We start from the raw sequence: 25,019 nt of genomic DNA, 5'->3' as shown, positions 1-25,019 counted from the left end.
ATATTTATTTATAACGCGACAATACTTCACTTTCACTTCACTTTAAATATTACTCCGGCAGGGGGCGTCTGTCGGCTCAAAGGGGTTTTCTTCATGAGCCGGACCACATTTCTTTTTCCCTCTTATTCTAGAAATTATTCAAGGTATTAATGTATTTATTTTTAATTTAACAACATTCAACATTACTCCAAACGTTTAGTGCGTGAAATCTCGATAAAAAATCCTAAAAATATATGAAAAGGACTCATCCTACCAGCGCTCAGTATCAGATACCACGTGATACTCGGCTGTGCTGCATTAGCAACGGTCTGAGCAACATTTTACACGTGAATAATGACACTAGGAACGATTATAGGCATTAAATGGTCACAGAATCACAGCAAACTGCTTAAACATGACAATTATTATTTGAATACTTATTCTGGGGCAAAAAGTCACGTCTTTTCTGTCTATTGTTTTGACCCTTGAACTGACAGCTCTTGAGTCAGCTGGTCAGGTCACATGACTCTACTCTCTCATGGCTAACGTTACATACAGCTGATGTGAAGCGCATATGAAGTCTTTAGGCTGAGATAAAGGACAAACTTTAATCGTAAGTGCTGATTTAATTAAGCCGTCCTTCAAGATTCGGTGTAAAAGCATTTTGCAGAGTTTAGGGGTTTAAGTTCGAGAGGTGTTTAACACCTCTCAAAGCTGTTATTTTCAAGTCGCACAGTCAGTTGTTGTCATTCTTTCACTTTAAAGTATTGTTAAAACATACAAGTGTGCAAGCAAGTGATAAACACGTTGGAAATCCGAGAAAGAGTGTTTTTTCTTTCACGTTTGAAAATTAAACTTTTTTTCTGCTGCAATTATATTTGTATGTCTTGTCAATATCCAATCTTTTCTGCTGTTCTTACTTCATTTCATTAAACAAACCGCGTGCCTTGTCTTTAGGACTATAAAGCCAATTTAATCTGGGTTTATTGATTATATGTAATTGGATTTCTCTTTCATGACAGTCACAAACCGGGTCATGAGATGGGCATGCGTTGCGAAATGACACTTTATTTCAAGTCCCTTTTTAAGTCATGATTTTATATCCCATATTGAAACAAGTAATGTTACATCTAAATTGTATCGACTTAATCCTTTCAGTGCATTTTGTTTTAGCCTTACTTTGTATTTGTCAATCTAATTTGCCATCTCTTGTGTTAGATGTGGAACTTCTAGGATTTACCTCAGAGTCAACGGACCGTTGAAGGAAAGTGGACTGTCATGCATCCATTTGGTCGTGAGGAGGAGACCTCCAGACAGGAGCTCTTCGGTTTCTTCACGCGGTGTTTGCAGCGCGGGGAGTGGGAGCTCGCGGCAGCCTGCGTATGTCAACTGGGCGATGCGCGCGGAGATAATCCGCATGACCCGCGCGACATCGTTAAAGCCCTCGTTACACACCCGTACCCCCTAAAGTGAGTCAGCAGTTGTGTGAACATTAAGTTATCTCTTACAAATGCCAGTAAAACAATAGTTCATTAGATCTTAATTTATTTATATCAAGCATGGGAAATTAATGTTACCAATGCGTTGATGTAGTATATTTGATGTAATAAATTATCTTGATAAATTATTGTTGTAAAGAAAAAGATGCTCAACATATTGTTCCAAAGGTTGAAGTTATTTTAGGAGACACATTTGTTTCTTTACACAGGTGGGAATCAGTGGGCAGCCCTCACAAACTGGCCTGGTACTGGCTTCAAATCCTGAAGAAACTGACTAAAATAAAGGTGCGTGGGTTGGGTTCGTCCTAAAATAATTCATGCTCCATGCAGAAAGAACTGAAAGCTGTTATGAGTTTTTTTGTTTGTAATCCTGTTTTGAATGTGGTGACTTTCTATTCAGGTGAGCAGGTCTGTGAAGAAAGAACTTGAGTTCTTGTTGCTCTTAGAGGAGCTGGGAGATGTTCCACAGACTGTACTTGAGGTAGGAACTGTAATACCAATCAATGTTGCCTTCTATGTGTTTGTATTATTCAACTTTTCTTTGAACTCTGATAAGGGTCCACTCTATCAGCTGTTGTGTTGTTGAGCAAGACATTTAACTTTTGCACTTGCTTCTAGTCGGCAAATACTGAATACCCTTGTCTTGTTAACTCATAAGTAGGGTTCAACTAGACTAGAACATAAAACACATGCTGGCAAAATATAATAAATGTCCTCCTTCCTATATCTTCCATAGGAGCTCCACAAGGCCTTCTTACAATCTGAACAAGTAAAACGCAAGATTTCGTCCGATCGCGCCTCTCCATTGAGTGCTGCCGTTCTGTCCTGCCTCCGTTCCCTGTTAATCCGAAATCAGCCACGCCTTGTCTGTTCTCTCATCAGTTTCCTTCAGCACGCAGATCGCTCCAGAGACCACACCTTACAGGACATCTTCATCCAGCACCTCACCGAGCAGGTGAACATACCTGCTGAGAAAAGGAATGGGAGATGGGTGCAGGACTTGTGTTCAGCGTTGGCTTTGGCATCGTGGGGGTCGGAGAGGTCGGGGGCTCAGCTGGAGACCCTGTGGGAGGGCTTGTGGTCAGCGAGAGATGGGCCCATGACAGAGGAGAGGATTCTGGGATGTCTGCTGAGGCCGCAGGATCATGCTCTGTTGAAAGCATACAGCGCCACGTCGCTCAGACTGCTCAAAGAGAAAATGTTGAGAGAGTCTTCACAAACACAGGGTAAGAGGAGTTTACTATGCTAACACAGATAGCTAAACTGAACCTTGGCTACCATTTTCTCCCCCAATAATACACCTTGTAAATTCACCTTGTAAAATCAAATGAATTTAGTTGAAAAATCATCTAAACATTTTCCACACACATAAGCTGTTAAAGCCATCATATCCCAACATCATTGTCTATATGGGACTGACAGGACCTTTTAAAGGGACAGTTCACCCAAAAGTGAAAATTCTGTCATCATTTACTCACCCTCATGTTGTTCCAAACCTGTATAAATTTCTTTGTTCTGCTAAACACAAACGAAGATATTTGGAAGAATGTAACCAAACAGATCTCATCCCCCATTTACTGCCATGGTAGGGAAAATAAATACTATGGGAGTCAATGGAAGTTGAGATCTGTTTGGAGACAAGCATTCATCCAAATATAATATATACGTAATATATAAATGACAAAATTTTCATACTCTGGTGAACTATCCCTTTAAGTCAAGTTAGTCAACTCCATTTTGTAAGATAAGCCACCATAGGGATACAATGGCATTGCTTTTAATTTGTGTTTTAGTTGAGTTTTTTTAAGGAAGTAAAACCCACGTTTTTTTAATGTCCTCTACGTTCTTATTAGCTGTTGACACTTCTGCTCATGTGGTCACAGTTCCCTCCCAAATCATTCTCAGTTGTCACACCATTTGCTTGTGATATTGCTGTTTATATATCTAAAACTCTGTTCTCTCATAGCTGACTTGCATGATCAGGAGAGAGTCATGCTTGGCTTGTGCTGTCATGACAACACACGTCTGGTCTGGAAAGCCATTTACTTTGAGTGTTTGAGCAGTGGAAAGCACTTTCTGGAGCAGGTTTTGGTAGGTGTATGCAAACAGAGGCCTGCATTTAAGCACCTAAGTTAAACCCTTTCTATTATTATGTAAACTGTTACACTTGTGCACCATCAGTACTGTCTTTTTTATTGTGTTTTTAAGCCATATTATTGCACTAATACATCTACTTGTGTGCATTGTGTGAATGTGTGCAGCTTACTGCTCTAGATCTCATAAAGAGGGAGGAGTTCACCAAACTGGACGCATTATTGCAGGCGGAGTTTCAGCCTTTGTCCCGCCTCTTGTTGTTGTTAGGCTGGATGCATTGTCAGAGCCTTCATTCTGCCAAAACCCTTCTTAGAGTCCTATATCATCAACAGGTTAGTAATCGTACGTGACCTGATGTCTGGTCTACCTTGCAGACTTAAGCCTGACCCATCCAAGAATGACCCACTTCCTAAACTGGAATATACAGTTTGCTTGAGGTTATCTAGTATTTACTTGCTAGAGTGCTTCAAAAACTTGGGGAGTCCTTTGACATGCCTGAGCTTGAGAATACCATTTTAGAAAAAGAAGCAAGGCATCACTTAAAAAAAGGTTTTAAGTAACAAAAGCAAAAGCTTTAAATACCTGAAAGACTTCACATAAACCTCTAAAGTTACAGGTTCTCAGTCTCTCTTTTGTGCTGTTTGTTAGGGACTGCTGTTCTTTTTGCTGTTTCATAGCAGGCAGTGTTAATGGTGTAATCTTGAAAGCCACACTTTAAAAATCCCCTTCGGCTAAGGTGTGGTGATGATCTACACTTGTTTATTTCACAAACATGTCATCTTTGCAGAAACACTACAGCTGAGGTGAACCTTAGTCATAAAGATGAGACACAACATTCAGACTATTTTGTCTCATGTTGTGAGAGCCGGAAATGACCTCATCATGTGATGCAGTTGTGTATGCATGAATAAATATTGTGTATGAACATGAATAATGTGTAAATGAATGAATAAGGTTTTCTTCTTCTCTGTGTAGCCCCAGAGCAATGATTCAGTATTGAGTGAGTTAGCTTGCACGCTGTCCTCTCAGCTTGATGTTTTAGAGTGGTGCGACCAGAACAATCCGTGAGTAAAACATCTTTAATGCACGTACTGATGCAAAAGCACATCTTGCACTCACAATGAAAGGGGAACCCGTGTCATTGTGATAACAGTTCATTCACATCTCTGTATTATGTACTTTCAACACAAAGCTATTGACATTGCCAAAAATAGGCTATTCGTGTTTATCGTTGTAAAATATAGATTATATGAGAGATTTCGGTATACAGTACTCAAATTTTGTTCATTCACATTTACATTTAGTCATTTAGCAGACTTACAAATGAGGCATAACAATGGAAGCAATCAGTGCAACAAAAGGGCAGCAATGCGTATGCGCACACAGTGCACGAAGCTAATACAAATAAAAACACATAGACAATATAATTTTTTAAACAAAAACAGTAAAAGGATAGCAAGAGGAGTCTGTGATATTGTGTCAGGTGTTGACGAAAGAAACGTGTCTTTAGCCAATTTTTAAAGATGACTAAAGATTCCACTGTTCTTATAGAAACAGGCAGATCATTCCACCATCGTGGAACAGTTCCATAAAAGGTGCGTGAAAGTGATGTTGTGCCTTTTTGGGATAAGACGTTGTTCACTCTCAGAGCTCAAGGTTTATAATACCAAATTAATCCAGTTACAGTTTATTATTTAGCACAAAAAAATACAGCACGGCTTCCTAAACATTGATTTCAAACTTTAAATTCAATGTCATTGAAGCAGTAAATCACAAATAATGACTTCTGTGTTTCACATATGGGGACACGTTGTTTATTTATGTGTGACATATGGGTACATTGTTTATTAATGTGTGGTGTTATGTTGATGCATATTAATCAAATGACTAAATATATCATCGTTTTGTTCATTTATGTGTATAGCGGAATATCCCATGATGCTCTGTTGAGTCAGTTACACATGCTGGACCATCACTCTGCCCTTTATGTGCTGCACTGTCTGACACCCCTCGCTAAGTATGATGAGCACAAGGTGCTGGAACTTCTACAGAAGACAGGTATAAGATGCACACGCTTTCATGGGGACTTACAGATCTAATGACACCTTTATTAAATTGGACCTGAACATTTTGGTTTCTTGTTTTTAGAAGATCCTTCATCACCCAGTAGCTCTGTCCAGCGCAATGTCACTCTGTTTAAAGGCTTCTGTGCGATGAAGTATGCTCTGTATGCCATCTGCGTTAATGCGCACATACATACCAACTTCCAGGATTGTGAGCTTTTGCAGCAGATGGAGGCGAGTCAGGGGGAGGAGCCATCTGAAGGTGACAGTGCTGTTGGATTTGATTATTTTATTAGACAAACATTGTATCTATACCTAATGTCCATAGTGTACTCATGGCAATGTATGGTTTCTCTCTGACAGTTCTTTTTCACGTTTATATTTATTTCTAATGTTGGCAATAAAATATAAAATAAGACACCGTGATATGTTTCCTTGATATTTACTATGGTAAAACCGCATTATTTTGGAGAACTATGCAAAATTAAAGGTTCCTCAGTTGTATTTCATGAACAGTTATTAGTTTACTTTTTGTTTTCCTCTCCCAGGATGCTCTGATCTGTTCCAGCACTTCCTATCTGAATGCCAGTTGTATCTTGAAGCTGTTCCAGCATTGTTCCGCCTGGAACTCCTGGAGAACATCTTCTCCCTCCTCTTTCTTTCAGACACTGACTTCAACTTTCAAACCGATTTGAGCAGCACCAACACAGAAACCCAAGCTGACGCAATCAACAACACTGCAGAGAAAAATAAATCAAACAGTACCAAAATCTTAAACAATGACCAGGGTGTCTTAAAAGCAGAAAAAGAGGATGAACAGCTGGAGGGTGTGAAAAAGGACAGCAAGCCTAAATCTGACCAAAGCGGAGAGTCTGATCAGGTGAACCCTGAGTGGCGCCGCCTGTTGTCAGGGTGTCAGGGATTTCTGGTGGATTTGTGTGTGATGGAGGGGATTTTACGTCTGGTGAGGGAGGGCTTGGAGGGCGTGTGTGGGGTCGGCCAGGAGGACGGCAGGGCGCTTGCTGCCGATGTGGAGTTGGCAGAAAGTCTGGGATGTTCTGTTACGGCAGAGACCTTCAGCACCAGGTTACAGAGACTGTCCAAACACACAGCAGAGGCCCAGTGGAGACTGCAGATTGTTACTAGTAACCATGGCAGTGGAAATGGTGAGCAGTGGCTGTGTGCTGAACTATTTTGAAGGTATACGCATTGTCAGTCAGTGTTTAATGCATATGCCCATATTACTATGTAGATGGTCTCTACCTCCCGTCCCCACTTCCCAGTCCGGCACTTCCTCTGAAACGCCAGGACAGCAGCAGTTCAGGTGTTCGAAGGAGGAGAAAAAACTATCGGCATCGTGCTGAACGTCAAGTCTCTTCAGAACTACAGAATGGAGAGGTCAGCACCAGTGCCTCAGGTCAGAGCATGCACACTTGCAGAAGACACAAACCAATATCATAGTTATGGTCAAATTGTACGTGATTGGTTTTGTGACATCATTCCGTCTTGCAGATGGTGGGGTGTGTGTTGGAACAGTGTGTCGTGGTAACGAAGTGTGTCCGTGTGGTGGACCTCACAGCTGGCTGGTTCCCGCGATGCTCTCGCCTCCTGAGTCTCTGCTCATCGCCTGTATACGCAGAGGCAACTACATTGAGGCCCAGCAGGTGAGATATGATGTCATATTCTAATATAACACACTAGAGAGGTTTTAGTGATGTCACTGTCTGGGAGGAGAGCAGTGCCCCGTGAACATTTTCAGTGAAAAATAATTTCCGTTATTTGATGATTTAAGGTTCTGTGTGTCATTTTTTGGAAGATCTATTGACAGAAATGCAATATAATATACATAACTATGTCTTCAGAGGTGTATAAAGACCTTACATAATGAAACGTTATGTTTTTATTACCTTAGAATGAGCTATTTCTATCAACACACACCGCGGGTCCTCTTGCATGGAATTCGCCATGTTGTTTCTACAGTAGCCCTAAACGGACAAAGCGCTGTACACAGCGCATTTCGTAAATAAGTTATCTCTTTTGGCAAAGAAGGGAAAACGTGATGACATCTAAGTTCTGTGTCAGCCACCGTAGTACTTCGAAGGACAGGGTGGAGGGGTGGAGTGAGCTGCTGGTTGCAATTCGCAACTTCACCGCTAGATGCCCTTAAATTTCATACACTGGACCTTTGAGAAGAATCTTTGGTTTGTTTGTTTTTTAGGTGATTGCGATGTATGGTTTGGAGAACTCTGAGTGTGCAGGTGAACTGGTGTTTATGGACCGCTACCGCGAGGTCTTGGCAGAGCTGGCTCAGGTGGAGCAGAAGATAGAGAGTCAATCTCTTTCTTCATCATCATCATCAGAAGGATTGGGCGCGGTGGGTGTCGCCCCCGCAGGCAGGACCAGAATGGGCAGCAGCAGCAGATTTACGCTCAAGAGCATTGGGAGTGCAGCCGCCGCAGGTCACACATGAACACATACACGCAAGCACTGACATCACAGTAAATATCAGTGGGCACTGATATTTGTGTCTCTCTCCCCAGGGATGGCCTTCTATTCCATTTCTGATGTGGCTGACCGTCTACTGAGTACCCCGGCCAGGCCGGTACCCTGTCTAGAGGAGGAATTCTGGCTCTCCCAGTGCTCCATGGATTCCTCTGACCTCCTGCGGCCGCTCTTGGAAGAGTTGTGTCCTGCCGCTATGGGAGCCTTTGACCTCTCCTGTTGTCAGTGCCAGCTTTGGAAGACTTCACGACAACTACTCGAGACTGCTGAGAGAAGACTCTGCAGCTTTCTGGAAGCCAGAGGTTAGTGAGGAAGTGAGCGAGATGGTGGTTGCTAGGTTACCATTTTGGATCAGTTGGTTATTAGTTATTATTAAGATTGTAATGAAAGTTTTTTTATGATGTTTTTTAGAATGAAAATTTTGTCTTTGACAGGCATACGAGTTGATCCAAAGGTTCCTCACATCAACGGCATTAGAGGCTTTTCATCAGTCCTGCAACAAATCAGCAAGATCCTCAACAGAACCTCCGCCAGTAAAGCCACGAGTAAAACAGGTCTGTAACATCCACACACACACACACACACACACACACATGCACACACACTCATATTTTGAGGTTTGATGTAGTCTCTCTTCACCAGATTATAATGGAGAGGAGATTGTTGTCTTCAGCCCCTTTGGCTGTAGTGCCCAGGAAGTGCTGCTGTGTTGTCATTCGACTATCACAGAAGAGAGTATCGCCTCTCGCTTGAACCTGTATCAGCGTCTGGAGGTCACGCTTCAAACGCTGACCTCTGCCACCAACACAACAGGTATCCACGTTTTGGTTTTTATCACATGGAGTTATAGTGAAAACGAGACCGTAGAATGTTTCAACTTCTCCTGTGGCTCTCCAGTAGATGCACTGATGGGTAGTTCTCTCCTGACGGCGCTGGTCGAACAGGCTGGTCTCAGACAGTCTGAACTGGATTCCCACCCGGTGCGAACTGCTATGAAACAGCTCCTACAGTATTTAGACCAGCTTTGCCCGTTTGAGCCCGACAGCACTCCCCGCAGACCAGATTACATACGCACCTTTCTTGATTATGTCAATGTGCTGGCTTCGGTACTAGTGTGCAGTCTGGGGTCAGACGGTAAGTGAAAATTTTCAAATAAACCTGTTTGATTGAATTATTGAACGAGCATGTCTATAGTACTTGGAGACTTGAATGTTTGGGTCTGACACGTGTTTGTGATCTGATCTCAGATCAGTGCACAGGGGTGAAACTGGGCAATCCTCTTTTACTGTTGCTTCAGTCGCCCACCCAGCTCCTCTCACTCCTGCTGTTCGATAGACAGGTGTCACCTGACAGGTATGGAAAGATCTCTCTCTGTTCTACTTTAATACTGATATTAAAGTGAAAATTAAGCCAAAAATTAAAATTCTGTCATCATTTAGTCGCCCTCGTCATTTCAAACCTGTATGACTTTCATTCATCTGCAGAACACGATAGAAGATATTTTGAAGAATACAACGGCTGAGCCCATTCACTTCTATTGTACAGACACAAAACCAATGCAAGTGAATGGGTAGCGCTGTTGTTCGGCTACTAACATTCTTCAAAATATCTTCTTTTGTGTTCTGCAGAAGAAAGAAAGTCATACAGGTTTGAAATGACAAGAGGGTGAGTAAATGATGAGAGAATTTTCATTTTTGGGTGAACTATCACTTTAACATTTGTCTCAGGTGATCCCATAACAAGTGTATTGCTGTTTAAAACTGGTATTTACACTTGTCTCCAGTTTGCCTTTGACAACTTACTTTCTATTTCTCTCTGTACAGGGTTCTGTCTCTTCTGCAGCAGGAGAAAATGCGTTTAAGCGTGCAGCAGGTTGTCGTTCAGCGCTGCTGTGAAGCTCTTCCTTTTTGGGATTCACGGACCCCAACTTTGTTTCAGGGTCCATCGCAAATCACAGGGCTAAATGGAGGGGCGTTCTCCCCATCCAGCATCGCTTCACTTCTCCAGCAGTGTGCACAGGAGTGCGCTCCATCCCTTGACCTCTCTGACCCCGCCACGACCTCGGACCCTAGCTCTGAGTCCGAGGTCTCAGTGGAGGACATGTCTGCGACATCCCCCAACCTCTCCACCTCCCCACCATCACCGTCTTCATGCCCTCCTTCTTCTTTTCTTCTCACTTTATCCGCGCTTACTTTCCTGAAGTCACGGTCACCCCTCGTCGCCACCCTGGCATGCCTCAGTGCCAGTCGTGGTGGCGTGACCCGGGCGACCTCCTCTGGGTGGTCGGGGTTACCTTCATATTTCAGAGGGTCAGGGCGTAAAGAAGCGGTTCTGGAGGGAGACCAGATCTCAAAGGAAGGGGAAGCCTTGCTTAAAAACTTTCCTGTTCTCAGAATGTACCTGCGGGTCATGGCTGAGCCAGTTCTAGGGGTGTCTTTTGAAACAGAGGAGGGGCTTGGGGCGGCTCTGTGTGGGAAGACTTTGGTGGGGATGCTGTTTTCTGGACTGCAGGGCAGTGTGGGGCAAGCTATTGCAGCAGAGGCATTCCAGCAAGCCCTTAACAGCAGTGATTTGAACAGAGCATTAGAACTACTGGAGTTGTACGGTCAGACCTGCAGCCAGGAGGGGGCGCTACGGGACAAACTGTTGGCATGTACTGCACTGCAAGGTAAGATTTACTGGGCCTGGATCATCTCAGGTGGACACATGCTTTACTACATTCAACAAATGATTCTTGCAACAAATTGAAATTAAGCAAACAATTTCAGTGAAATGAACTTGAAAAAGTAATAAATAAATAGTTCAATTCAATTTTATTTATATAGCGCTTTTCACAATGTGCATTGTTCCAAAGCAGCTTTACAGGAGCAAATAAGAAAAACACAGAAAGGTAAAACACAGCACAGTGCATGGTGTTTATAGACCAAGCAAGATCATTCTAATAAATAATATCTAATAAATAAATGAATAAATAAATAAATGCAGTCTCCCGGTGAGCAAGCCAACACTGCACTGCTGTGGCGAGGAACCCAAACTCCAATGATGAATAATGGAGAAAAAAACCTCGGGAGAAACCAGGCTCAGCCGGGAGGGCCAGATCTCCTCTGACGTGTCATAGCTGCACTCAGTGATCCCGACCCAAGCCACCGAGCAATGTCCACGAAGAACAGGGAGAGCCCACAAGCTGCGACCCAGGAAGCCCCACCCGCCGAAACCGTGCAGGTCCAACCCGGTCCCATTCCGCGATCAACAACAGACAACAGAGGAACAACCAGGGAAAAATAGTAATGGCATAATTAACTTTATTCCTCTGTTGTCTGACATCGACCACAAAACAAGACCAACCAGACCAGACCCACACAGTCCCAACAAATGAAACGCCCCGAACCACAACCAACAAGCCCTCCCACCCCCTACAAACACCCACCCAGCAACCTCCAATCAAAGTCACTGAGTGCAGCTATAACTTCAAACTGCTGTCATGTGATGTAAGTTTAGCATTAAATACCAAGTATTGTAAATTTAGCATTAATGTGACAAGTAGTCCGTCTTTGCTCTCGGTTGGGGATGGAATTGTCTGAGCTGGGCCGGTCAGATGGTTGCCTTTTTCTTGGGTGGTGATGGAATTGCCTTGGATGGAGCTGGGATGGTCAGTCAGTATTGTACAGTAAATAGTATTGTTCTGAATTCCTTATACAACACAAATGGATCTAAGATCAGGCTGAGCAAATAGCACATACTGCACATGATTTGTTGCTGTAAGATGCAAATGTATATCATACTTTTTCCTCCGGAGTCTGATAACATTCAATTCATCTTTATATCTCTATGTCTCTTTCTGTATAGGCAGCAATGGTGTCATGCAGTTGTTTCGTGTAAGGGACTCGGAGCTGCGTGGCCGTGTGGTTCTGCAGGGATTGGATCGCTGGAATTTAGATCTGTGTTTAGAATTGCTCCAGTTCTGTCTCAGTGACCAGAGCACTCAGGATCCACTCAGAGAGCAGCTTCAGCAGAGGAAACAGGAACTGGACATGTACCAACGGGTCAGTTTTGCCTCTTTTTTTTCTAGATCACATTCAGTAGCAGCGTGACTAATTCAAATAAACTAATTGGCACATTTTAGACGTCGAATGATCACTTTGTAATTGTTCTGCATTGTCATGGCAGATGCTGAGTTTGCAGCCACCGTTGCCGTGGGAGACGTGGCAGGAGATGAGGGGGGAGTCTGTGAAGAATCCTGAATCTGTGTTCACTGTGTTGTTAGATGCCAGGGTGAGTTCATAAAAAACAAACCAACTAATGTTTATGATGATGAGTCGCTGTTTCAACTTGTTCCAGTATTATAGAATTGATGTACTGATCATTTTAACTGTTACCTAAAATGATATTGATAATACTGTCTACGCCTAACCTGAAGTTAATCTACCACATTTATTTATACCTAAACAAACAGTAGTTACACAACATGGGCTTTTCTCAAAGCAGTAACGGTTGTTGCATCAATAGCTTTTTGAATTAATGTAAGGACAGTATTATGAGCAATGGATTTGTGTTTGTTTTTTTCAGGAATTTGAGTTGTGTGCTCAGTGGGTGCAGCTGTACACGGCCTTGGATCAGTCTCGCCTGCAGCTCCAGACTGAACATCTACTACACCTGCTAGAACAGGGCCACACGGCAGATGCTTTCCAGGTGTTTAGAAGAGTTTGTATGATGACGCCAACAAACCAAATCAAGTATTGGGGATGTATTTGTGGGTTGAACGTGACCTTTGACTATCCAGCCATATCTGTCCCCCAGCTCCTGGAGGCTCTGTCTGGTTCAGTGGCTCTGGAGGTCAGCGAGAAGGCTCTGGATCGAAGGCCTGGATTGGCTGCCTGCCATTTCCTGTCTGATTACCTCACCCTACACTTCCAGAGTCAGATGACCCCGGCGCGGAGACGCCACATTAACGCCCTGCACCTCGGCTCCAGAGTAACTGCATCCCTTGTTACAAATAAGACTCTGGTTCATCTATCAAAGCGCTTATAAAAGAATTGGCCTTGTGTGTACCTGTCACAGGTGTTGCTGACTCTACCGGAAGCGTCCCGTCAGGATTATTTTTCCCTGCTGTCTGATCCGCTTCTCATGCTGGAGCAGTTGCTGATGAATCTGAAGGTGGACTGGGCCTCTGTTGCTGTTAGCACTCTGCGAAACCTTCTGCCTGCTCAGGACGCTGGCATCACCAACCAACACATAGACACAGTACTGGCAGATTATGCACGGAAGGCTCTTGATTTTCCTTATGCACCTAGAGAGTGGTCACGGTCTGGTGAGTTCAGTCCCGCCGGGCCATTATCCCCAAGATCTAGATCCCTCAAAAATGGTGTTATTCCAAAATTCGCATAACTTTCTCTATGAGTAGTTTAGTAGGCCAGATAAAGATGAATCAGGTTTGATGTCATTGAATTCTATTGGTTCTTTTGCGTCGAGTGACAGAAATGCTAGTGTTAGTCAGATTACTATATTCACACTTCTGTAAACTCTGCTTATGTGTTCTCAAAGAAACTTTAAGATGATTATATTACACAGTACACTTTTCCGTTATATATCTCCCTCTCTTCCTTCTGTCTCAGACTCAGTCATTAGTCTCCAGGATGCATTTCTGCAGTGTCCAGCACAAGAGAGTTGTTCCCCCTCCCCAAGCCACACCCCTCCTCCATCATCAGGTATGCGCCACACTCTCTCAACCACAGCTCAATTTGCATGAAACACATTTAGGCACAAAATCATGTTTTTAATTAAAGCTCAAAACTGTTTACAATGTAGCAGTGTTTAAACTGTTGGCTATATGGCCTCATTAGTATAGAAATCATGTTTTAAGTGGGTTTTTCAGGAAGCACTCCCATGCACACGCCCTCCAGTGAGAGACGGCCCAGTGCGAAGAAGATCCGCCAGCTGACGACCCCCTTCACCCCTCCAGAGAAAACTCCTGACCGCAAGGACTGGATCCCGGACCACAAACAGCACATCTGTATGGTCTGCCAGAGAGAGAGGTTCACCATGGTGAGAAAGGATTATGAATAAACTGCTATCATAATTTAAGAATTTAAGAGCCTTAACTTGTATATTCTCTGATGTCAGTTTAACAGACGGCACCACTGCAGGCGATGTGGAAGGCTGGTGTGTCATTCCTGTTCAAGCAAGAAGATGGTAATAGAAGGTTCGGAGGAGCCCGTCAGAGTTTGTGACCAGTGCTATAACTTCTTCCACTCGGAGTAAGATATAAGCACACTGTATTTAAGCATGTCACGTTTTAGCTGTACTTTGCTTTCTAAAATGTACTTGTTTTGTTTTGTTTTTTGTTGCAGCTCAGACGAGGAGCTTGAGCATGGCGAAGGTATGTGTCTTTGGATTTTCCAGTATGTATATTGCTTGTCCAAAAATATTTAGACATCCTCTTCTACTTAAAGGGATTTGCTAAAGTAGTAAAAACCAATTTGAATGCTAGAAGATACACTGACCGTTTACAAAACATAACACAACTGTTTAAATGAACATGTTTAACAAACACATATGGCTGTAGTTTAGGTGACTGTATATTTTGACTGTAGTTTATGTTCCATGTTCTTTCTTATTCAAATTAGGTTTTTAAATGAATTTCTTCTGTTTGTGTGCCAAGAAAATTGCTTGTGCTTTTAACTGGATGATTATAAACGACTTTTCTTAGTATCTGGTAGCCCAGCATCAGTTGATGGAGTCCTGAGTGGTGTTTTAAGTCTACCCGAGGTTCCTCGGAAGCAGTACCGTCTGAGTCCAAACCCATCTGAAAACCAGCAGCTGAAATGCGAGTTCTATTATGAACAGGTTTGGTTCTCATCTGTCACACTAACAGTAATATTAAATCTTACTTAAATTACTCACATCGGGGCAGTTTTTTAATGACAGACAGTGATTGTTTTTTGGCTGAAATCTGTTTTTTTTTCTCATGTCACATTCTCTTCTAATGTTAAAGGCGCCCAGTGCATCCCTCTGTGTCGCTATATTGACACTACACAGCGATCACGCGGCCTGTGGGCAGCAGCTGATTGGCCACTGCCACTCACTCTCCCACAAACTAACCAATCCCGAGGTGGATGCCCGTCTACTGACAGATGTGATGCGTCAACTTCTGTTTAGTGCCAAACTCATGTTTGTTAACGCTGGATGCACCCAAGAACCAGCACTTTGCGACAGGTGAGATGAACCTATATTAACAGTCATGTATGAAATGTCTGTTCTAAACCAAGAAACGGTGATGAGTAGATTTTTCACTTTTTTTCTATTCACAGCTATGTCAGTAAGGTTGATGTGTTAAAGATCTTAGTCAGTGCAAACTACAAGTACATTCCATCTCTGGACGATATTCAGGAAACTGCTGCAGTAACGCGTCTGCGCAACCAGCTGCTTGAAGCTGAATACTATCAGTTGGCCGTAGAGGTGAGAGTAGACTCCTTTTTAAAAGCTTTTATTGGGATACATCTCAACTAATCTGCCCAAACCACTTGCCTTACTTATTGATTTTGAGATATGTTATTATGTTCTCAGGTGTCTACTAAGAGTGGACTGGACCCAAGTGGAGTCTGGCAGGCATGGGGAATGGCGTCTCTGAAGGCTGGAAATCTGAAAAGCGCCAGGGAGAAGTTTGCTCGGTGTCTTAAGGCACCAGTAGATTGGAACCAGCTAAACCATGGAGCGAGGCTTCTACAGGAGATCGTTCAGCACCTGGAGTCTGCAGTCAAACCCACTCTGAGCACGGTAATCTATTTACTTAGGGAACGCACTACGCTTTAGTAAGTTACCATGGATGGACAGTAACTTAAAGGAGCAATGTGGAGATTTTAGCGGCATCTAGCAGTGATGTTGCGAATTGCGACCCAGGAACTGACTCCACCGCTCACCCTCCCTTTCAAAGCACTATGGTGGCTGACACAGGACAAAGATGCAGTCACATTTTTGCCTCTTTGCCGAAGGAGATAACATTACGAAACGCGCTCTGTAGAGCAGTTTGTCCGTTTAGGGCTACTGTAGAAACATGACGAATTCCATGTAACAGGACCCGCGTTGATAGATATAGATAGAAATAGCTCATTCTAAGTTAATAAAAAACATAACGCTTCATTATGTAAGGTCTTTATACACCTCTGAAGACATAGTTATATATATATATATTGCAGTTCTGTCAATAGATCCTCCTAAATATCACACAATGCACCTTTAATATTCATGTTTTCTTGTATACAGACTTTACGGGCAGTGTGTCTGTTTAAAAAACCTAATGGGCACCCCAGGGCACCACTTTTTCCTAATGCTGGCACTCTTGTCCAGTGTTAACTGTGGATTTATTTGTTGACATTTTCAGATGCTTTTCTGCATTTGGAATTTTCAATGAGTTGGCTTTTTAAAGCTCTCTTGTGTGGTGAAGGTTTATTCACCCACTTTGGTTTTATAGCACAGTGACTCAAGATGCTGGGTTTGTGTCCCAGAAGTTATATCTTTGCTTGGAAGAGAACAACCCTGCTTCACAGAAACACTTTTAAAACAAGAAGAAAAAAGAAAGCTAAGGGAAAAAAACGAGTATAAATTTTATATACTAAGCACTTATATATTATGCACAGCACATAAAACCCAAGAAAGTGATGGATTTTTGCCAAGACACAAACTTGATTTGACTGAAATCCTTCTCCTTCCATACTTGATATTTCTAAACTCACTGTGTGTGTGTGTATTTTGTTTATCATAGACTGTGGAGGAGGACATTCTGGCCTCTCTGCGGGAGCTGGAAGGTGCTCTCTCTGATTCTGCTCCTCTGGATGGTGCAGAGAGCAGGGTTCAGCGCTCCGGCTACTATCAGGAATGTCTATCTTATCTGCACACCTATGGGACACACCTGAGCCTCATCAGCTTTTACCTGCGCCACGATTGCCTGAGGGATGCGCTCACCCACATACAAAACAAGGTTCTGCCCCTTTTCTACTATAATGCGATCTGAATTTATTTAGAAGTATATTTACTCTGTACTGTGTTAAACAAAGCAACATGTAAACTAAAGCTTTCTGTTTCCAGGAGTGTTCAGAGGAGGTGTTTCTGGAGGGCGTGTTTCAGCCCTGTCTTGAACGTGGGCGTTTAGGGGCTTTGCAGGGTCTGTTAGAGACTTTAGACCCAACGTTGGAGACCTGGGGTCGTTACCTTCTCTCTGCCTGTCAGTTACTCCAGCGCAGAGGACACTACCACTCTCTGTACCAGCTCCAGCAGTTCATGATGGTACTCAACCTATACGGACTCACTGCCCGATGCAACGTTTTGTGAACATTGTAGTAACCGCTGCATTTTCTGTCTCTGTAGGATCACGTTCGTGCCGCTATGACATGCATACGATTCTTTTCCAATGGCGCTCAGTCGTACCTGCAGCTAGGCGAACAGCAGCGCTGGCTGATCCGAGCAAAGGAGCACCTGAGAACTTATCTGCAAGAACAGCAGAGCAGAAGGAAATCACACAGCTCTTCGTTCAGAAAGAAAATGAGCTCTACTGATGTCTCCAGGTACTGTTGAAACTCTGAAGTGTAAGATTCACTCTTGTCAAATTCATTTGAATGGAATTGAATGTTTTTTAAATGCATTTTATTAATTAAGCTATTTTGTTGGCAGTGCTAAAACTTTTTGAAGCATTTTAAGCTCCTGTGATGGTTTGTTGCAGACATATACACACAGTCGAGCTGCAGTTGGAGGTGACACGCTTCCTGCATCGATGTGAAAGCTCCTCTCCTTCAAAAACAGGGGTAGACCCCACCCCCTCAGGGAACAGTGCTCCGCCCACACTTTTTGGAAACAGCCCCATGAAGGTGGATGTGGCCTGCAAGGTAAACCAGGAGAACATGCTCGTCTCTGTTTTCCTTGATTCCCATCCAAATCTCACTCAACATGTTTAAGTTGCATTTTTAATGTTTGTTCATAAAAATATATTTTTTAATTTTAATATTGAGTAATACATTTCTGCTCTTTTGCGTGTTTTATTTTGTTTGTGTCATTTATTATTTTGTAATAACGTGTAGTGTTTAACTGTAAGTATTTCCCTGATTGCATCCACACATTTGTTTGATGTCAGATTTTTTTTTGTGCAACACTGAGAAATGTGTTGTAATGCATATTATGTGGGGAAAGAGGCATGCATGCCACTGACAGCATTACATTTACATTACATTTATGCATTTGGCAGACGCTTTTAGCGACTTACATTGCATTATCCTATACATTTGTTTCTAAGTATGTGCAATCCCCTGGGATCGAACCCGCGACCTTGGCGTTGATCATACTGATGCAACATTCCAGATGTTTTTCAGCAGCATGTTTATGCATCATGTCAAAACTAAACAAACTAAAATCAAACTCAACAAACAACAATCAGATCTCACTGTAACGTCTGTCTGCACTTTGGCCAGGTGATGCTGGGAGGGAAGAATATTGAAGAAGGTTTTGGCATTGCATATAGGGTAATACAGGTAAGTTGTTACGACTTGGTCAGTACAGAATTAGTCCTTGTTTTGTTCACGTATGACCCTTGATTCTTTTTTCCCTTGTAATGCAGGACTTCCAGCTGGAGGCACTGGCGGTGTACATACGGGTTGGACAGCGCTTGATCCGTCAGCGTCAGTACTCGTCTGTGCGGCAGCTGCTGAAGTGTGTAGGGGAGTCCGGCACAGCCTCTAAACATGACTGTGATGCCATTGTGCTCAGTTGTGTCTCTGTGGCTGATAAGAATCCTGCTGATGTGAGTCCCCACTTCGGACTTCCGGTCAGACTGTCGTGCCATGACTTAAGCTGCCTTCAGACCGCCAGCGACTGTGTCGCTGTGTGTCGCCTGTCTCGCGCTACGAGGTCGTTCCTAGCTTTGGTTGTCCTAGAAACATTTATAAACAAAACCTGCAGTAACAGGCAAAAGACAGCTGACGTGAGCTCCGCTGCTGTACTCCTATTGGTAGTCGCTCCCGAACGAGTCGAGTCGCAAGACATGTCCACCTCCTGTCGCCAATGGTCAATGTCGCTCGTGTCTCTGGATGTCGCTAGGCTACCATTGAAATGAATGACATCGCAATGACATTTTACCATCGATGGTACTCAACGGATTTTCACACATTTATACATTTCGATATTATTATTCATATGCAGAAATGACAAGGTACTGGTATAACACTGTGCTCAAAACAACAGTTTAACATAACAGTTACTAAAAATGAGTCGTCCGAAACTTCAGAAGTGTACATTTGATCGTTTTGGTCTTTTATGGCTAATACTGTCCTCACGAACCAAGTTCCAGACATAGTCACTCATCATCACTTCATCCCACCTTCCCTGTGCTACAGAAATTTCTAGAATTTTCTGAAAGTGACAATTGGAAAATAATTTTTGAAATATGTGAAACTTTTTACAGTTTTTGTTTATTTGCAATATACTGATATATCGTAATTAATGATATAAGCTCAAAATTTACTTGAGCTAAATATACACTAAAACAATGATGCTACATGAAAATAAATATTCCCACAATAATAAGCACCACATAATTGTACAAGAACTATAAAAAGGTCGGGCGAAACAAAAATTTGTTACACTGTGTAGTTAACACAACTCTTGTTCTGTGTCACTATGTCAAAACTACAGACGTGTGTTCAGAATGTGTTTATACATTCCGTTGTAAAAATCGGTACATGGTATTCCTGACCTCTTATAAGGACAGTTTTGAGATCACCGTTGTGGAGTTGAAAGATGTGCATAAAATCATTTGTATATTTGTTGCCTTATCTGATGAAATTTTCCTCTCTCTGCTTAGGCTAAAGATCTAGAGGCCCTGATTCTGGAGTCTAAGAGTGCAGAAAACAAGGTGAACTTAATATTGGTTTCTTTACAAAAATATATATTCTTTCAATCGTATTTTTAGTTTGAATCTTTCTCGCACACTTTCTAAGCCATTCTCTTCCTCTCTTTGTAGATAAAGGCATATCTTCAGTGCAATAAACTGCGGGCAGCATATCTTCTGGCTGTGAAGCTTGAGCTAGTGAAGGCGGCTCCACTAGTACAGGATGTGATGCGAGCGGCTGAGAGCTCAGGCGACTCTGTCATGCAGGACATCTGTCGCCAGTGGCTCTCAGAGCATCAAGAACGATCATCACGGCAACGACATGGCAATAACTGATAACCACTACCAACATATCATTACAGACTATGATTGGTCACTGAAGCATCCAGGTGTGCTCTGGTAGGAAATGAATCACTAATGTAACACTAGTGTAATATTGTCAGGTTGGGACCAATTCATCCCCCCCAAAAACGACACTTTCCTCTTGAAGCTGTTGATGGCATTTTTTAAAGGGATAGTTCACCCAAAAATGAAAATTCAGTCATCATTTTCTCACCCTCAGATTGTTCCAAACCTGTATAAGTTTCCTTGTTCTGCTGAACACAAATGAAGATATTTGGAAGAACGTCAATAACCAAACAGATCTCATCCCCATGGTTACTGACATTCTTCTAAATATCTTCCTTTTTGTGATTAACAGAATAACGAAATTTTGACCGAATTGGAATAACCTGAGGGGAGTAAAAGATGACAGAATTTTCATTTTTGGGTGAACTAGCCCTTTAAAGATAGCACTAATGATTCTCTGATAAACACAGAGTTCATATGTCTCATCTTCAGTATTATAAATGGGATTGTTTACTTATCTCAGTAAAAGGGATTTTTCTCGTTTGTTGTAAGGACTAACCAGTGTTTAAATCTCATCCTGATGGAACACGGTCCTGTGATGGCAAAGGTGGTCTGTGTCTGCCGTGAAATTAAGTTAAAATTCTGTGAATCACTGTGACCCTGTGTTTTTGTTTGGTCCTCAATGAGAGATTGTATCTGAGATATGAGAATAATACTGTTAAAAGGGAACATGTGATTTATAAGCATTATGATAGGCTAGGCCTTGGATTTCCCTAGACTCTGAACAAACATAAACAATATCTCAACTATTGCTCAACTATAAATGAACAGTTACAACTTAAGTAAGGGATTCTACGTATGACATGGCATTTTGGAAAATACTGTATCAATGTCTGTTTACCTTATCTATTCTTTGCTTTAGTAATTCATACTCTAAAATTGTGCACAGTTTCTGAATGCAAGTTGTGTTTTTATGCGAGTTTCTATGTGTACTAATGGGATTTTCTGTGATCCTCTTGTGATTCATTTTATCATATTGTGGAATCCATAAATGTGTGTGCATGTGTATATGGTGTTGTGTTCAGAAAATCAAAGGATGAAAAGGGAGGATTCCTTCTATTTTAGATATTTGTCAAGGAATTTCATCTGTTGTTCTCAAGAGAACGGGAAAACACGATTGAACAATTTCTGTGTTTACCCAGGCCTATGCACATGTGAAAATGATGAAACTGTTACAGCTTTGCAGGACTTTCTGAAATGAAGAAACAGCTTCACTGATTACAGAATGCGTTTCTTTCAGACTGTTGCCAAAGAGCCTATGAATATATGTACATATCTCTTAAACCCATTAGAGATATTTCTTAAATCAGTTAAAGTAACTAAATATATTTATATAAAGAAAATAGGGTTTAAAAATAACTTATTTAGTCTAATTAAAATAATTATCATTGTCTGTTACTATAATTTGACTAAGCTAATGTTTTTATATACCTGTTTGAAAAATAAATGTCCTGATTCTAGTACCAAAAAACTATGTGTTATTATTACGCACAAACAAACTCTTAGATGTATATTTGTATTTCACGCAAATAAAGGAAAAGTAAAATGCTTTTTTCCAGTGTATATATTTAAATATTTTTTTATGGCATGAATGTACCACAGTATTTAAAAGCATGTCACAGTATAAAATACTTATTATGTAGCTTTGTGCAAGAATACAGAATTAAAGAAGTGCTTTAAATAATAAAAAAAACAGTTTAAAAAGGTAACATCTGTACTATGTCTGAATTACAGAACAATTCATACTTGTCACAAAAGCATAATGGAAAAAAAATGTTGTTGAAATCATATACTGGAGAAATGGTACACAAGTGTTTTAAACAAAACCAAAAAGATTAGTCACCTGAATACTGAACATATCTCTGAAAGAGGTGGAATGACTTGTATTGAAAGAAAAACAAGTCAAAAGAAAGACTCAGTCCCACTCAATGCCTAATAATTCACAGCTTACATCCCATAGTTTACGTGCCGTCTCTTCACTTCTTCCCTGAGGGGCCACAAATGCAGGAGCACAATCACTGAATAACAGAAAGAGGAAGGGGGTTTAAAATATGCCATTACCAGTAAAAAAAATCTAGAACTATATGATGTATGCAGTACCTGAAATGTTGGCCTGAGATAGACTGGAGTTCCTCTACGGCGGCGCAATAGATGGACGTCTGAGCTCCTTCCTTTGGTGTCTTCAAGAACATGGGAAAGAGAGCAAACAGCAGCGACATGAAGGTAGAATGTCGCACCAGTTTTGACTGCACTGTCCCCGGATGCACAGAATTCACAGTCACATTTGACCCTAAAAAAGAGAATTAAAAAAAAATTAAGCTCATTATTTCAGAATGTTATTTTTCTGTAAGGTTCCTCACCACGGAGCCTGCGTGCAAGTTCACGTGTGAAAAGCACATTAGCCAACTTGCTCTGGCAGTACGCAAGGCCGCTGTTGTAGCTGCCCTGACTGTGCAGGTCATGAAATCGAATCCAGCCAAAATTGTGAGCCAGTGAGGAAACGACCACAATTCGAGCTGGTGCACTGCGCTTTATTAGACCAATGAGAAGATTTGTTAACAGGAAGTGACCTGAAAGAAAGGAGAGGAGGTTCAAAGGTGTTTTTTAACGGAACAGACATAAAATTAATTGATCATTCACTAACCAATAACAAATGCTTTCTGAGGTTGGCAAATTGGACGAAATCACACAAACAGAACAATGGCTCAGACTCACCCAGATGGTTAACCCCAATCTGCATCTCAAAGCCATCAACAGTTTTCATATAAGGACACATCATGACACCGGCATTATTGATGAGGATATGCAGGTGATCAACATCTGAATAAAAAAAACCTTTTCACTTAAATACCAAATATTTGGTCTTGATTTGAGGAACTTGTTTACAACATGTCCTAGTAAATCATTTTTTATCTTTCATTGTGAGTATAATCACTTATAAGGAAGTACCACGTAGAAATCTCTGAGCAAAGGCTCGGATGGAGCAGGTGTCGGCCAAGTCCAGCTCTCTCACCTCCACCTGAGCACCACCCACTCGTGTACGGATCTCTATCGCCGCCTCTTCACCTTTCTCTACATCACGGCATGCCAGGATCACACGTGCACCTGTTGAACACACGTTAACTGTAACATCAGCTGCCCAACACAAATTCAGAGGTTCGCTGTGTTAAGAAAGGTTTATTAGCACTTTAGTAGAAAAGACAGAAATGTCATTTTGTATTGAAAATCCCCCATAAGTAAACCCTTTTATAGTATATAATGAAAGTAGGCATTCCTTTAGATAAAAGGTATTTAGAAAGAGTGTTTTAGAGTTGGACATACCACGGGAAGCCAAATCAACAGCTGTTTCCTTCCCAATTCCCGTGTTTGCACCTGTGATCAACACAACCTTTCCGTCTAACCGTACTGTGGATCGACAAACTGCTCCTGCTGCATATTTTCTACACAAACATGGAAATGAGAAAATTGAATGGAAATAGTGAATAGCTGGAAAAGCTGAATAGAAAAGTGAATTAACAATGTACTAAAAAATCTGTATTCTGTGCCAAATCAGAATTTTATATGACGCTTTCTAAATGACTTTAGGATGTAGCTTTTGATCATAAAAATGACAGTTTTAACAAATGATTATGCATTCATCCAACACCTAAAGCTGTCAAGAGATCCGACCCACGCAAAAAAGAAAAACACACATCAATCTACTGGAGCCAATGACGCAGCTCTACTACGCGGTGAGGCGGGGCAACCCCGCCTACACCGACATTTCATTGGTCAGTCCACAGAGCAGATCATGTCAAGTGGAGGCGCGTCCGTCGCGGGACAACCTTCATCAACATGATCATGATGCGAGAGCATTGAAAACTCGAGAAATAATATTGATTTGGATGTTTTAGGTGAAATATTAAAGGGCTGAGTTCAGCAAGGTCAACAATTTTGCTAAATTAACATGATTTTAATACACGTCTCATTGGGCTGTGCGCTTTAGTGGCTGCAACGCTACGTTCATCGATATTTCTGTCTCTCACATTATGTTTCAGTCCCTTCTGCATAGCGCGCTTCTGTATTATAATTTGTGTTTCACCAAACGAATGTATGTATGCATGCACAGCCCTGAAATTGACAGTCTTTAAAACAATTCCCTTTAATTACTTACCTGATACGAGCAGACAACAGCCTTAAGATCAGCACGGATAGCCCTAAACCAGCCGCAATATAAGCGAGCATCATAACCACCACCATTGCCGTGCCTTGTATAAACCCGTGCCTTGTATAAACCCGTGCGTCTCTGTGTGAAATGTGTTTAGCCTCCCACACTATCAACTGGGCTCCAATGGAATTATGGGATTGTAGTTCTTCAGGGACAATCTGAACCATTATTAGTATGAACCCAGCGGGATCTTAGAAATTATTTTTATTGTGAATTCCCGGTTATAAATGTTTAGAACACTTATAGCATGTTCAATGTATGCCACAGTCTTGAGTACATCCAAATTAACATAGTATTAAGCAGTATGGATAATAAATTAAAAATGTGTGCGTTTTGCCTTCAATCACATAAAGTTTAGATTAGTTGATCATATTTGGGAAACCCGTTTATTTTGGGTT

At 41.8% G+C, this 25,019-nt stretch overlaps 2 protein-coding genes across 4 annotated transcripts; one reads left to right on the top strand and one right to left on the bottom strand.

Moving 5' to 3' along the window:
- The first annotated feature begins 500 nt into the window (after positions 1–500).
- On the top strand, positions 501–21,863 carry zfyve26 (zinc finger, FYVE domain containing 26). 2 transcript variants are annotated; one of them, XM_057341616.1, is made up of 41 exons: positions 501–592; positions 1,198–1,448; positions 1,688–1,763; positions 1,879–1,959; positions 2,215–2,704; positions 3,445–3,569; positions 3,740–3,904; positions 4,548–4,636; positions 5,497–5,630; positions 5,721–5,897; positions 6,184–6,801; positions 6,888–7,052; positions 7,148–7,299; positions 7,854–8,094; positions 8,176–8,439; positions 8,572–8,691; positions 8,780–8,950; positions 9,038–9,271; positions 9,385–9,490; positions 9,961–10,805; positions 11,984–12,180; positions 12,305–12,409; positions 12,704–12,826; positions 12,935–13,108; positions 13,196–13,445; positions 13,750–13,842; positions 14,010–14,179; positions 14,258–14,391; positions 14,485–14,513; positions 14,844–14,980; positions 15,129–15,349; positions 15,445–15,592; positions 15,701–15,910; positions 16,896–17,111; positions 17,219–17,416; positions 17,498–17,694; positions 17,850–18,012; positions 18,592–18,651; positions 18,738–18,920; positions 19,980–20,030; positions 20,139–21,863. In XM_057341616.1, the coding sequence occupies exons 2-41, from the start codon at positions 1,258–1,260 to the stop codon at positions 20,340–20,342; spliced, it is 7,707 nt and encodes a 2,568-aa protein (XP_057197599.1). In that variant the 5' UTR covers positions 501–592; positions 1,198–1,257; the 3' UTR covers positions 20,343–21,863. The 2 variants fall into 2 exon arrangements, with proteins under 2 accessions (XP_057197599.1, XP_057197598.1); XM_057341615.1 differs by having other exon boundaries at positions 9,035–9,271.
- Positions 21,864–22,073: 210 nt separating this feature from the next.
- rdh12 (retinol dehydrogenase 12) lies at positions 22,074–24,734 on the bottom strand. Of its 2 annotated transcripts, none has more exons than XM_057341618.1 (7): positions 24,568–24,734; positions 23,736–23,854; positions 23,364–23,519; positions 23,130–23,234; positions 22,778–22,984; positions 22,515–22,704; positions 22,074–22,432 (listed from the first exon to the last, which is right to left on the bottom strand). In XM_057341618.1, the coding sequence occupies exons 1-7, from the start codon at positions 24,651–24,653 to the stop codon at positions 22,330–22,332; spliced, it is 966 nt and encodes a 321-aa protein (XP_057197601.1). In that variant the 5' UTR covers positions 24,654–24,734; the 3' UTR covers positions 22,074–22,329. The 2 variants fall into 2 exon arrangements, with proteins under 2 accessions (XP_057197601.1, XP_057197600.1); XM_057341617.1 differs by having other exon boundaries at positions 22,075–22,432; positions 22,775–22,984.
- Between the last annotated feature and the right edge of the window lie 285 nt (positions 24,735–25,019).

The sequence above is a fragment of the Triplophysa rosa genome, linkage group LG9 (assembly GCF_024868665.1).
Source record: "Triplophysa rosa linkage group LG9, Trosa_1v2, whole genome shotgun sequence".
Classification (NCBI taxonomy): Eukaryota; Metazoa; Chordata; class Actinopteri; order Cypriniformes; family Nemacheilidae; genus Triplophysa; species Triplophysa rosa.
Note: the sequence above shows the minus strand (reverse complement) of the source record. Positions and strands in the feature narration are given on the sequence as shown.

Excerpts from the sequence above, each read along its gene's own strand:
- zfyve26 (XM_057341615.1), top strand. The coding sequence starts at position 1,258 with ATGCATCCATTTGGTCGTGAGGAGGAGACCTCCAGACAGGAGCTCTTC. Across the intron at positions 13,446-13,749 it reads TAGAGAGTGGTCACGGTCTG|ACTCAGTCATTAGTCTCCAG; the intron begins GTGAGTTCAGTC and ends CTTCTGTCTCAG. Across the intron at positions 18,013-18,591 it reads AGGTGGATGTGGCCTGCAAG|GTGATGCTGGGAGGGAAGAA; the intron begins GTAAACCAGGAG and ends CACTTTGGCCAG.
- rdh12 (XM_057341617.1), bottom strand. The coding sequence starts at position 24,653 with ATGGTGGTGGTTATGATGCTCGCTTATATTGCGGCTGGTTTAGGGCTA. Across the intron at positions 23,520-23,735 it reads TGTTGATTTGGCTTCCCGTG|GTGCACGTGTGATCCTGGCA; the intron begins GTATGTCCAACT and ends TGTGTTCAACAG. Across the intron at positions 23,235-23,363 it reads TGCTCAGAGATTTCTACGTG|ATGTTGATCACCTGCATATC; the intron begins GTACTTCCTTAT and ends TTTTTTATTCAG.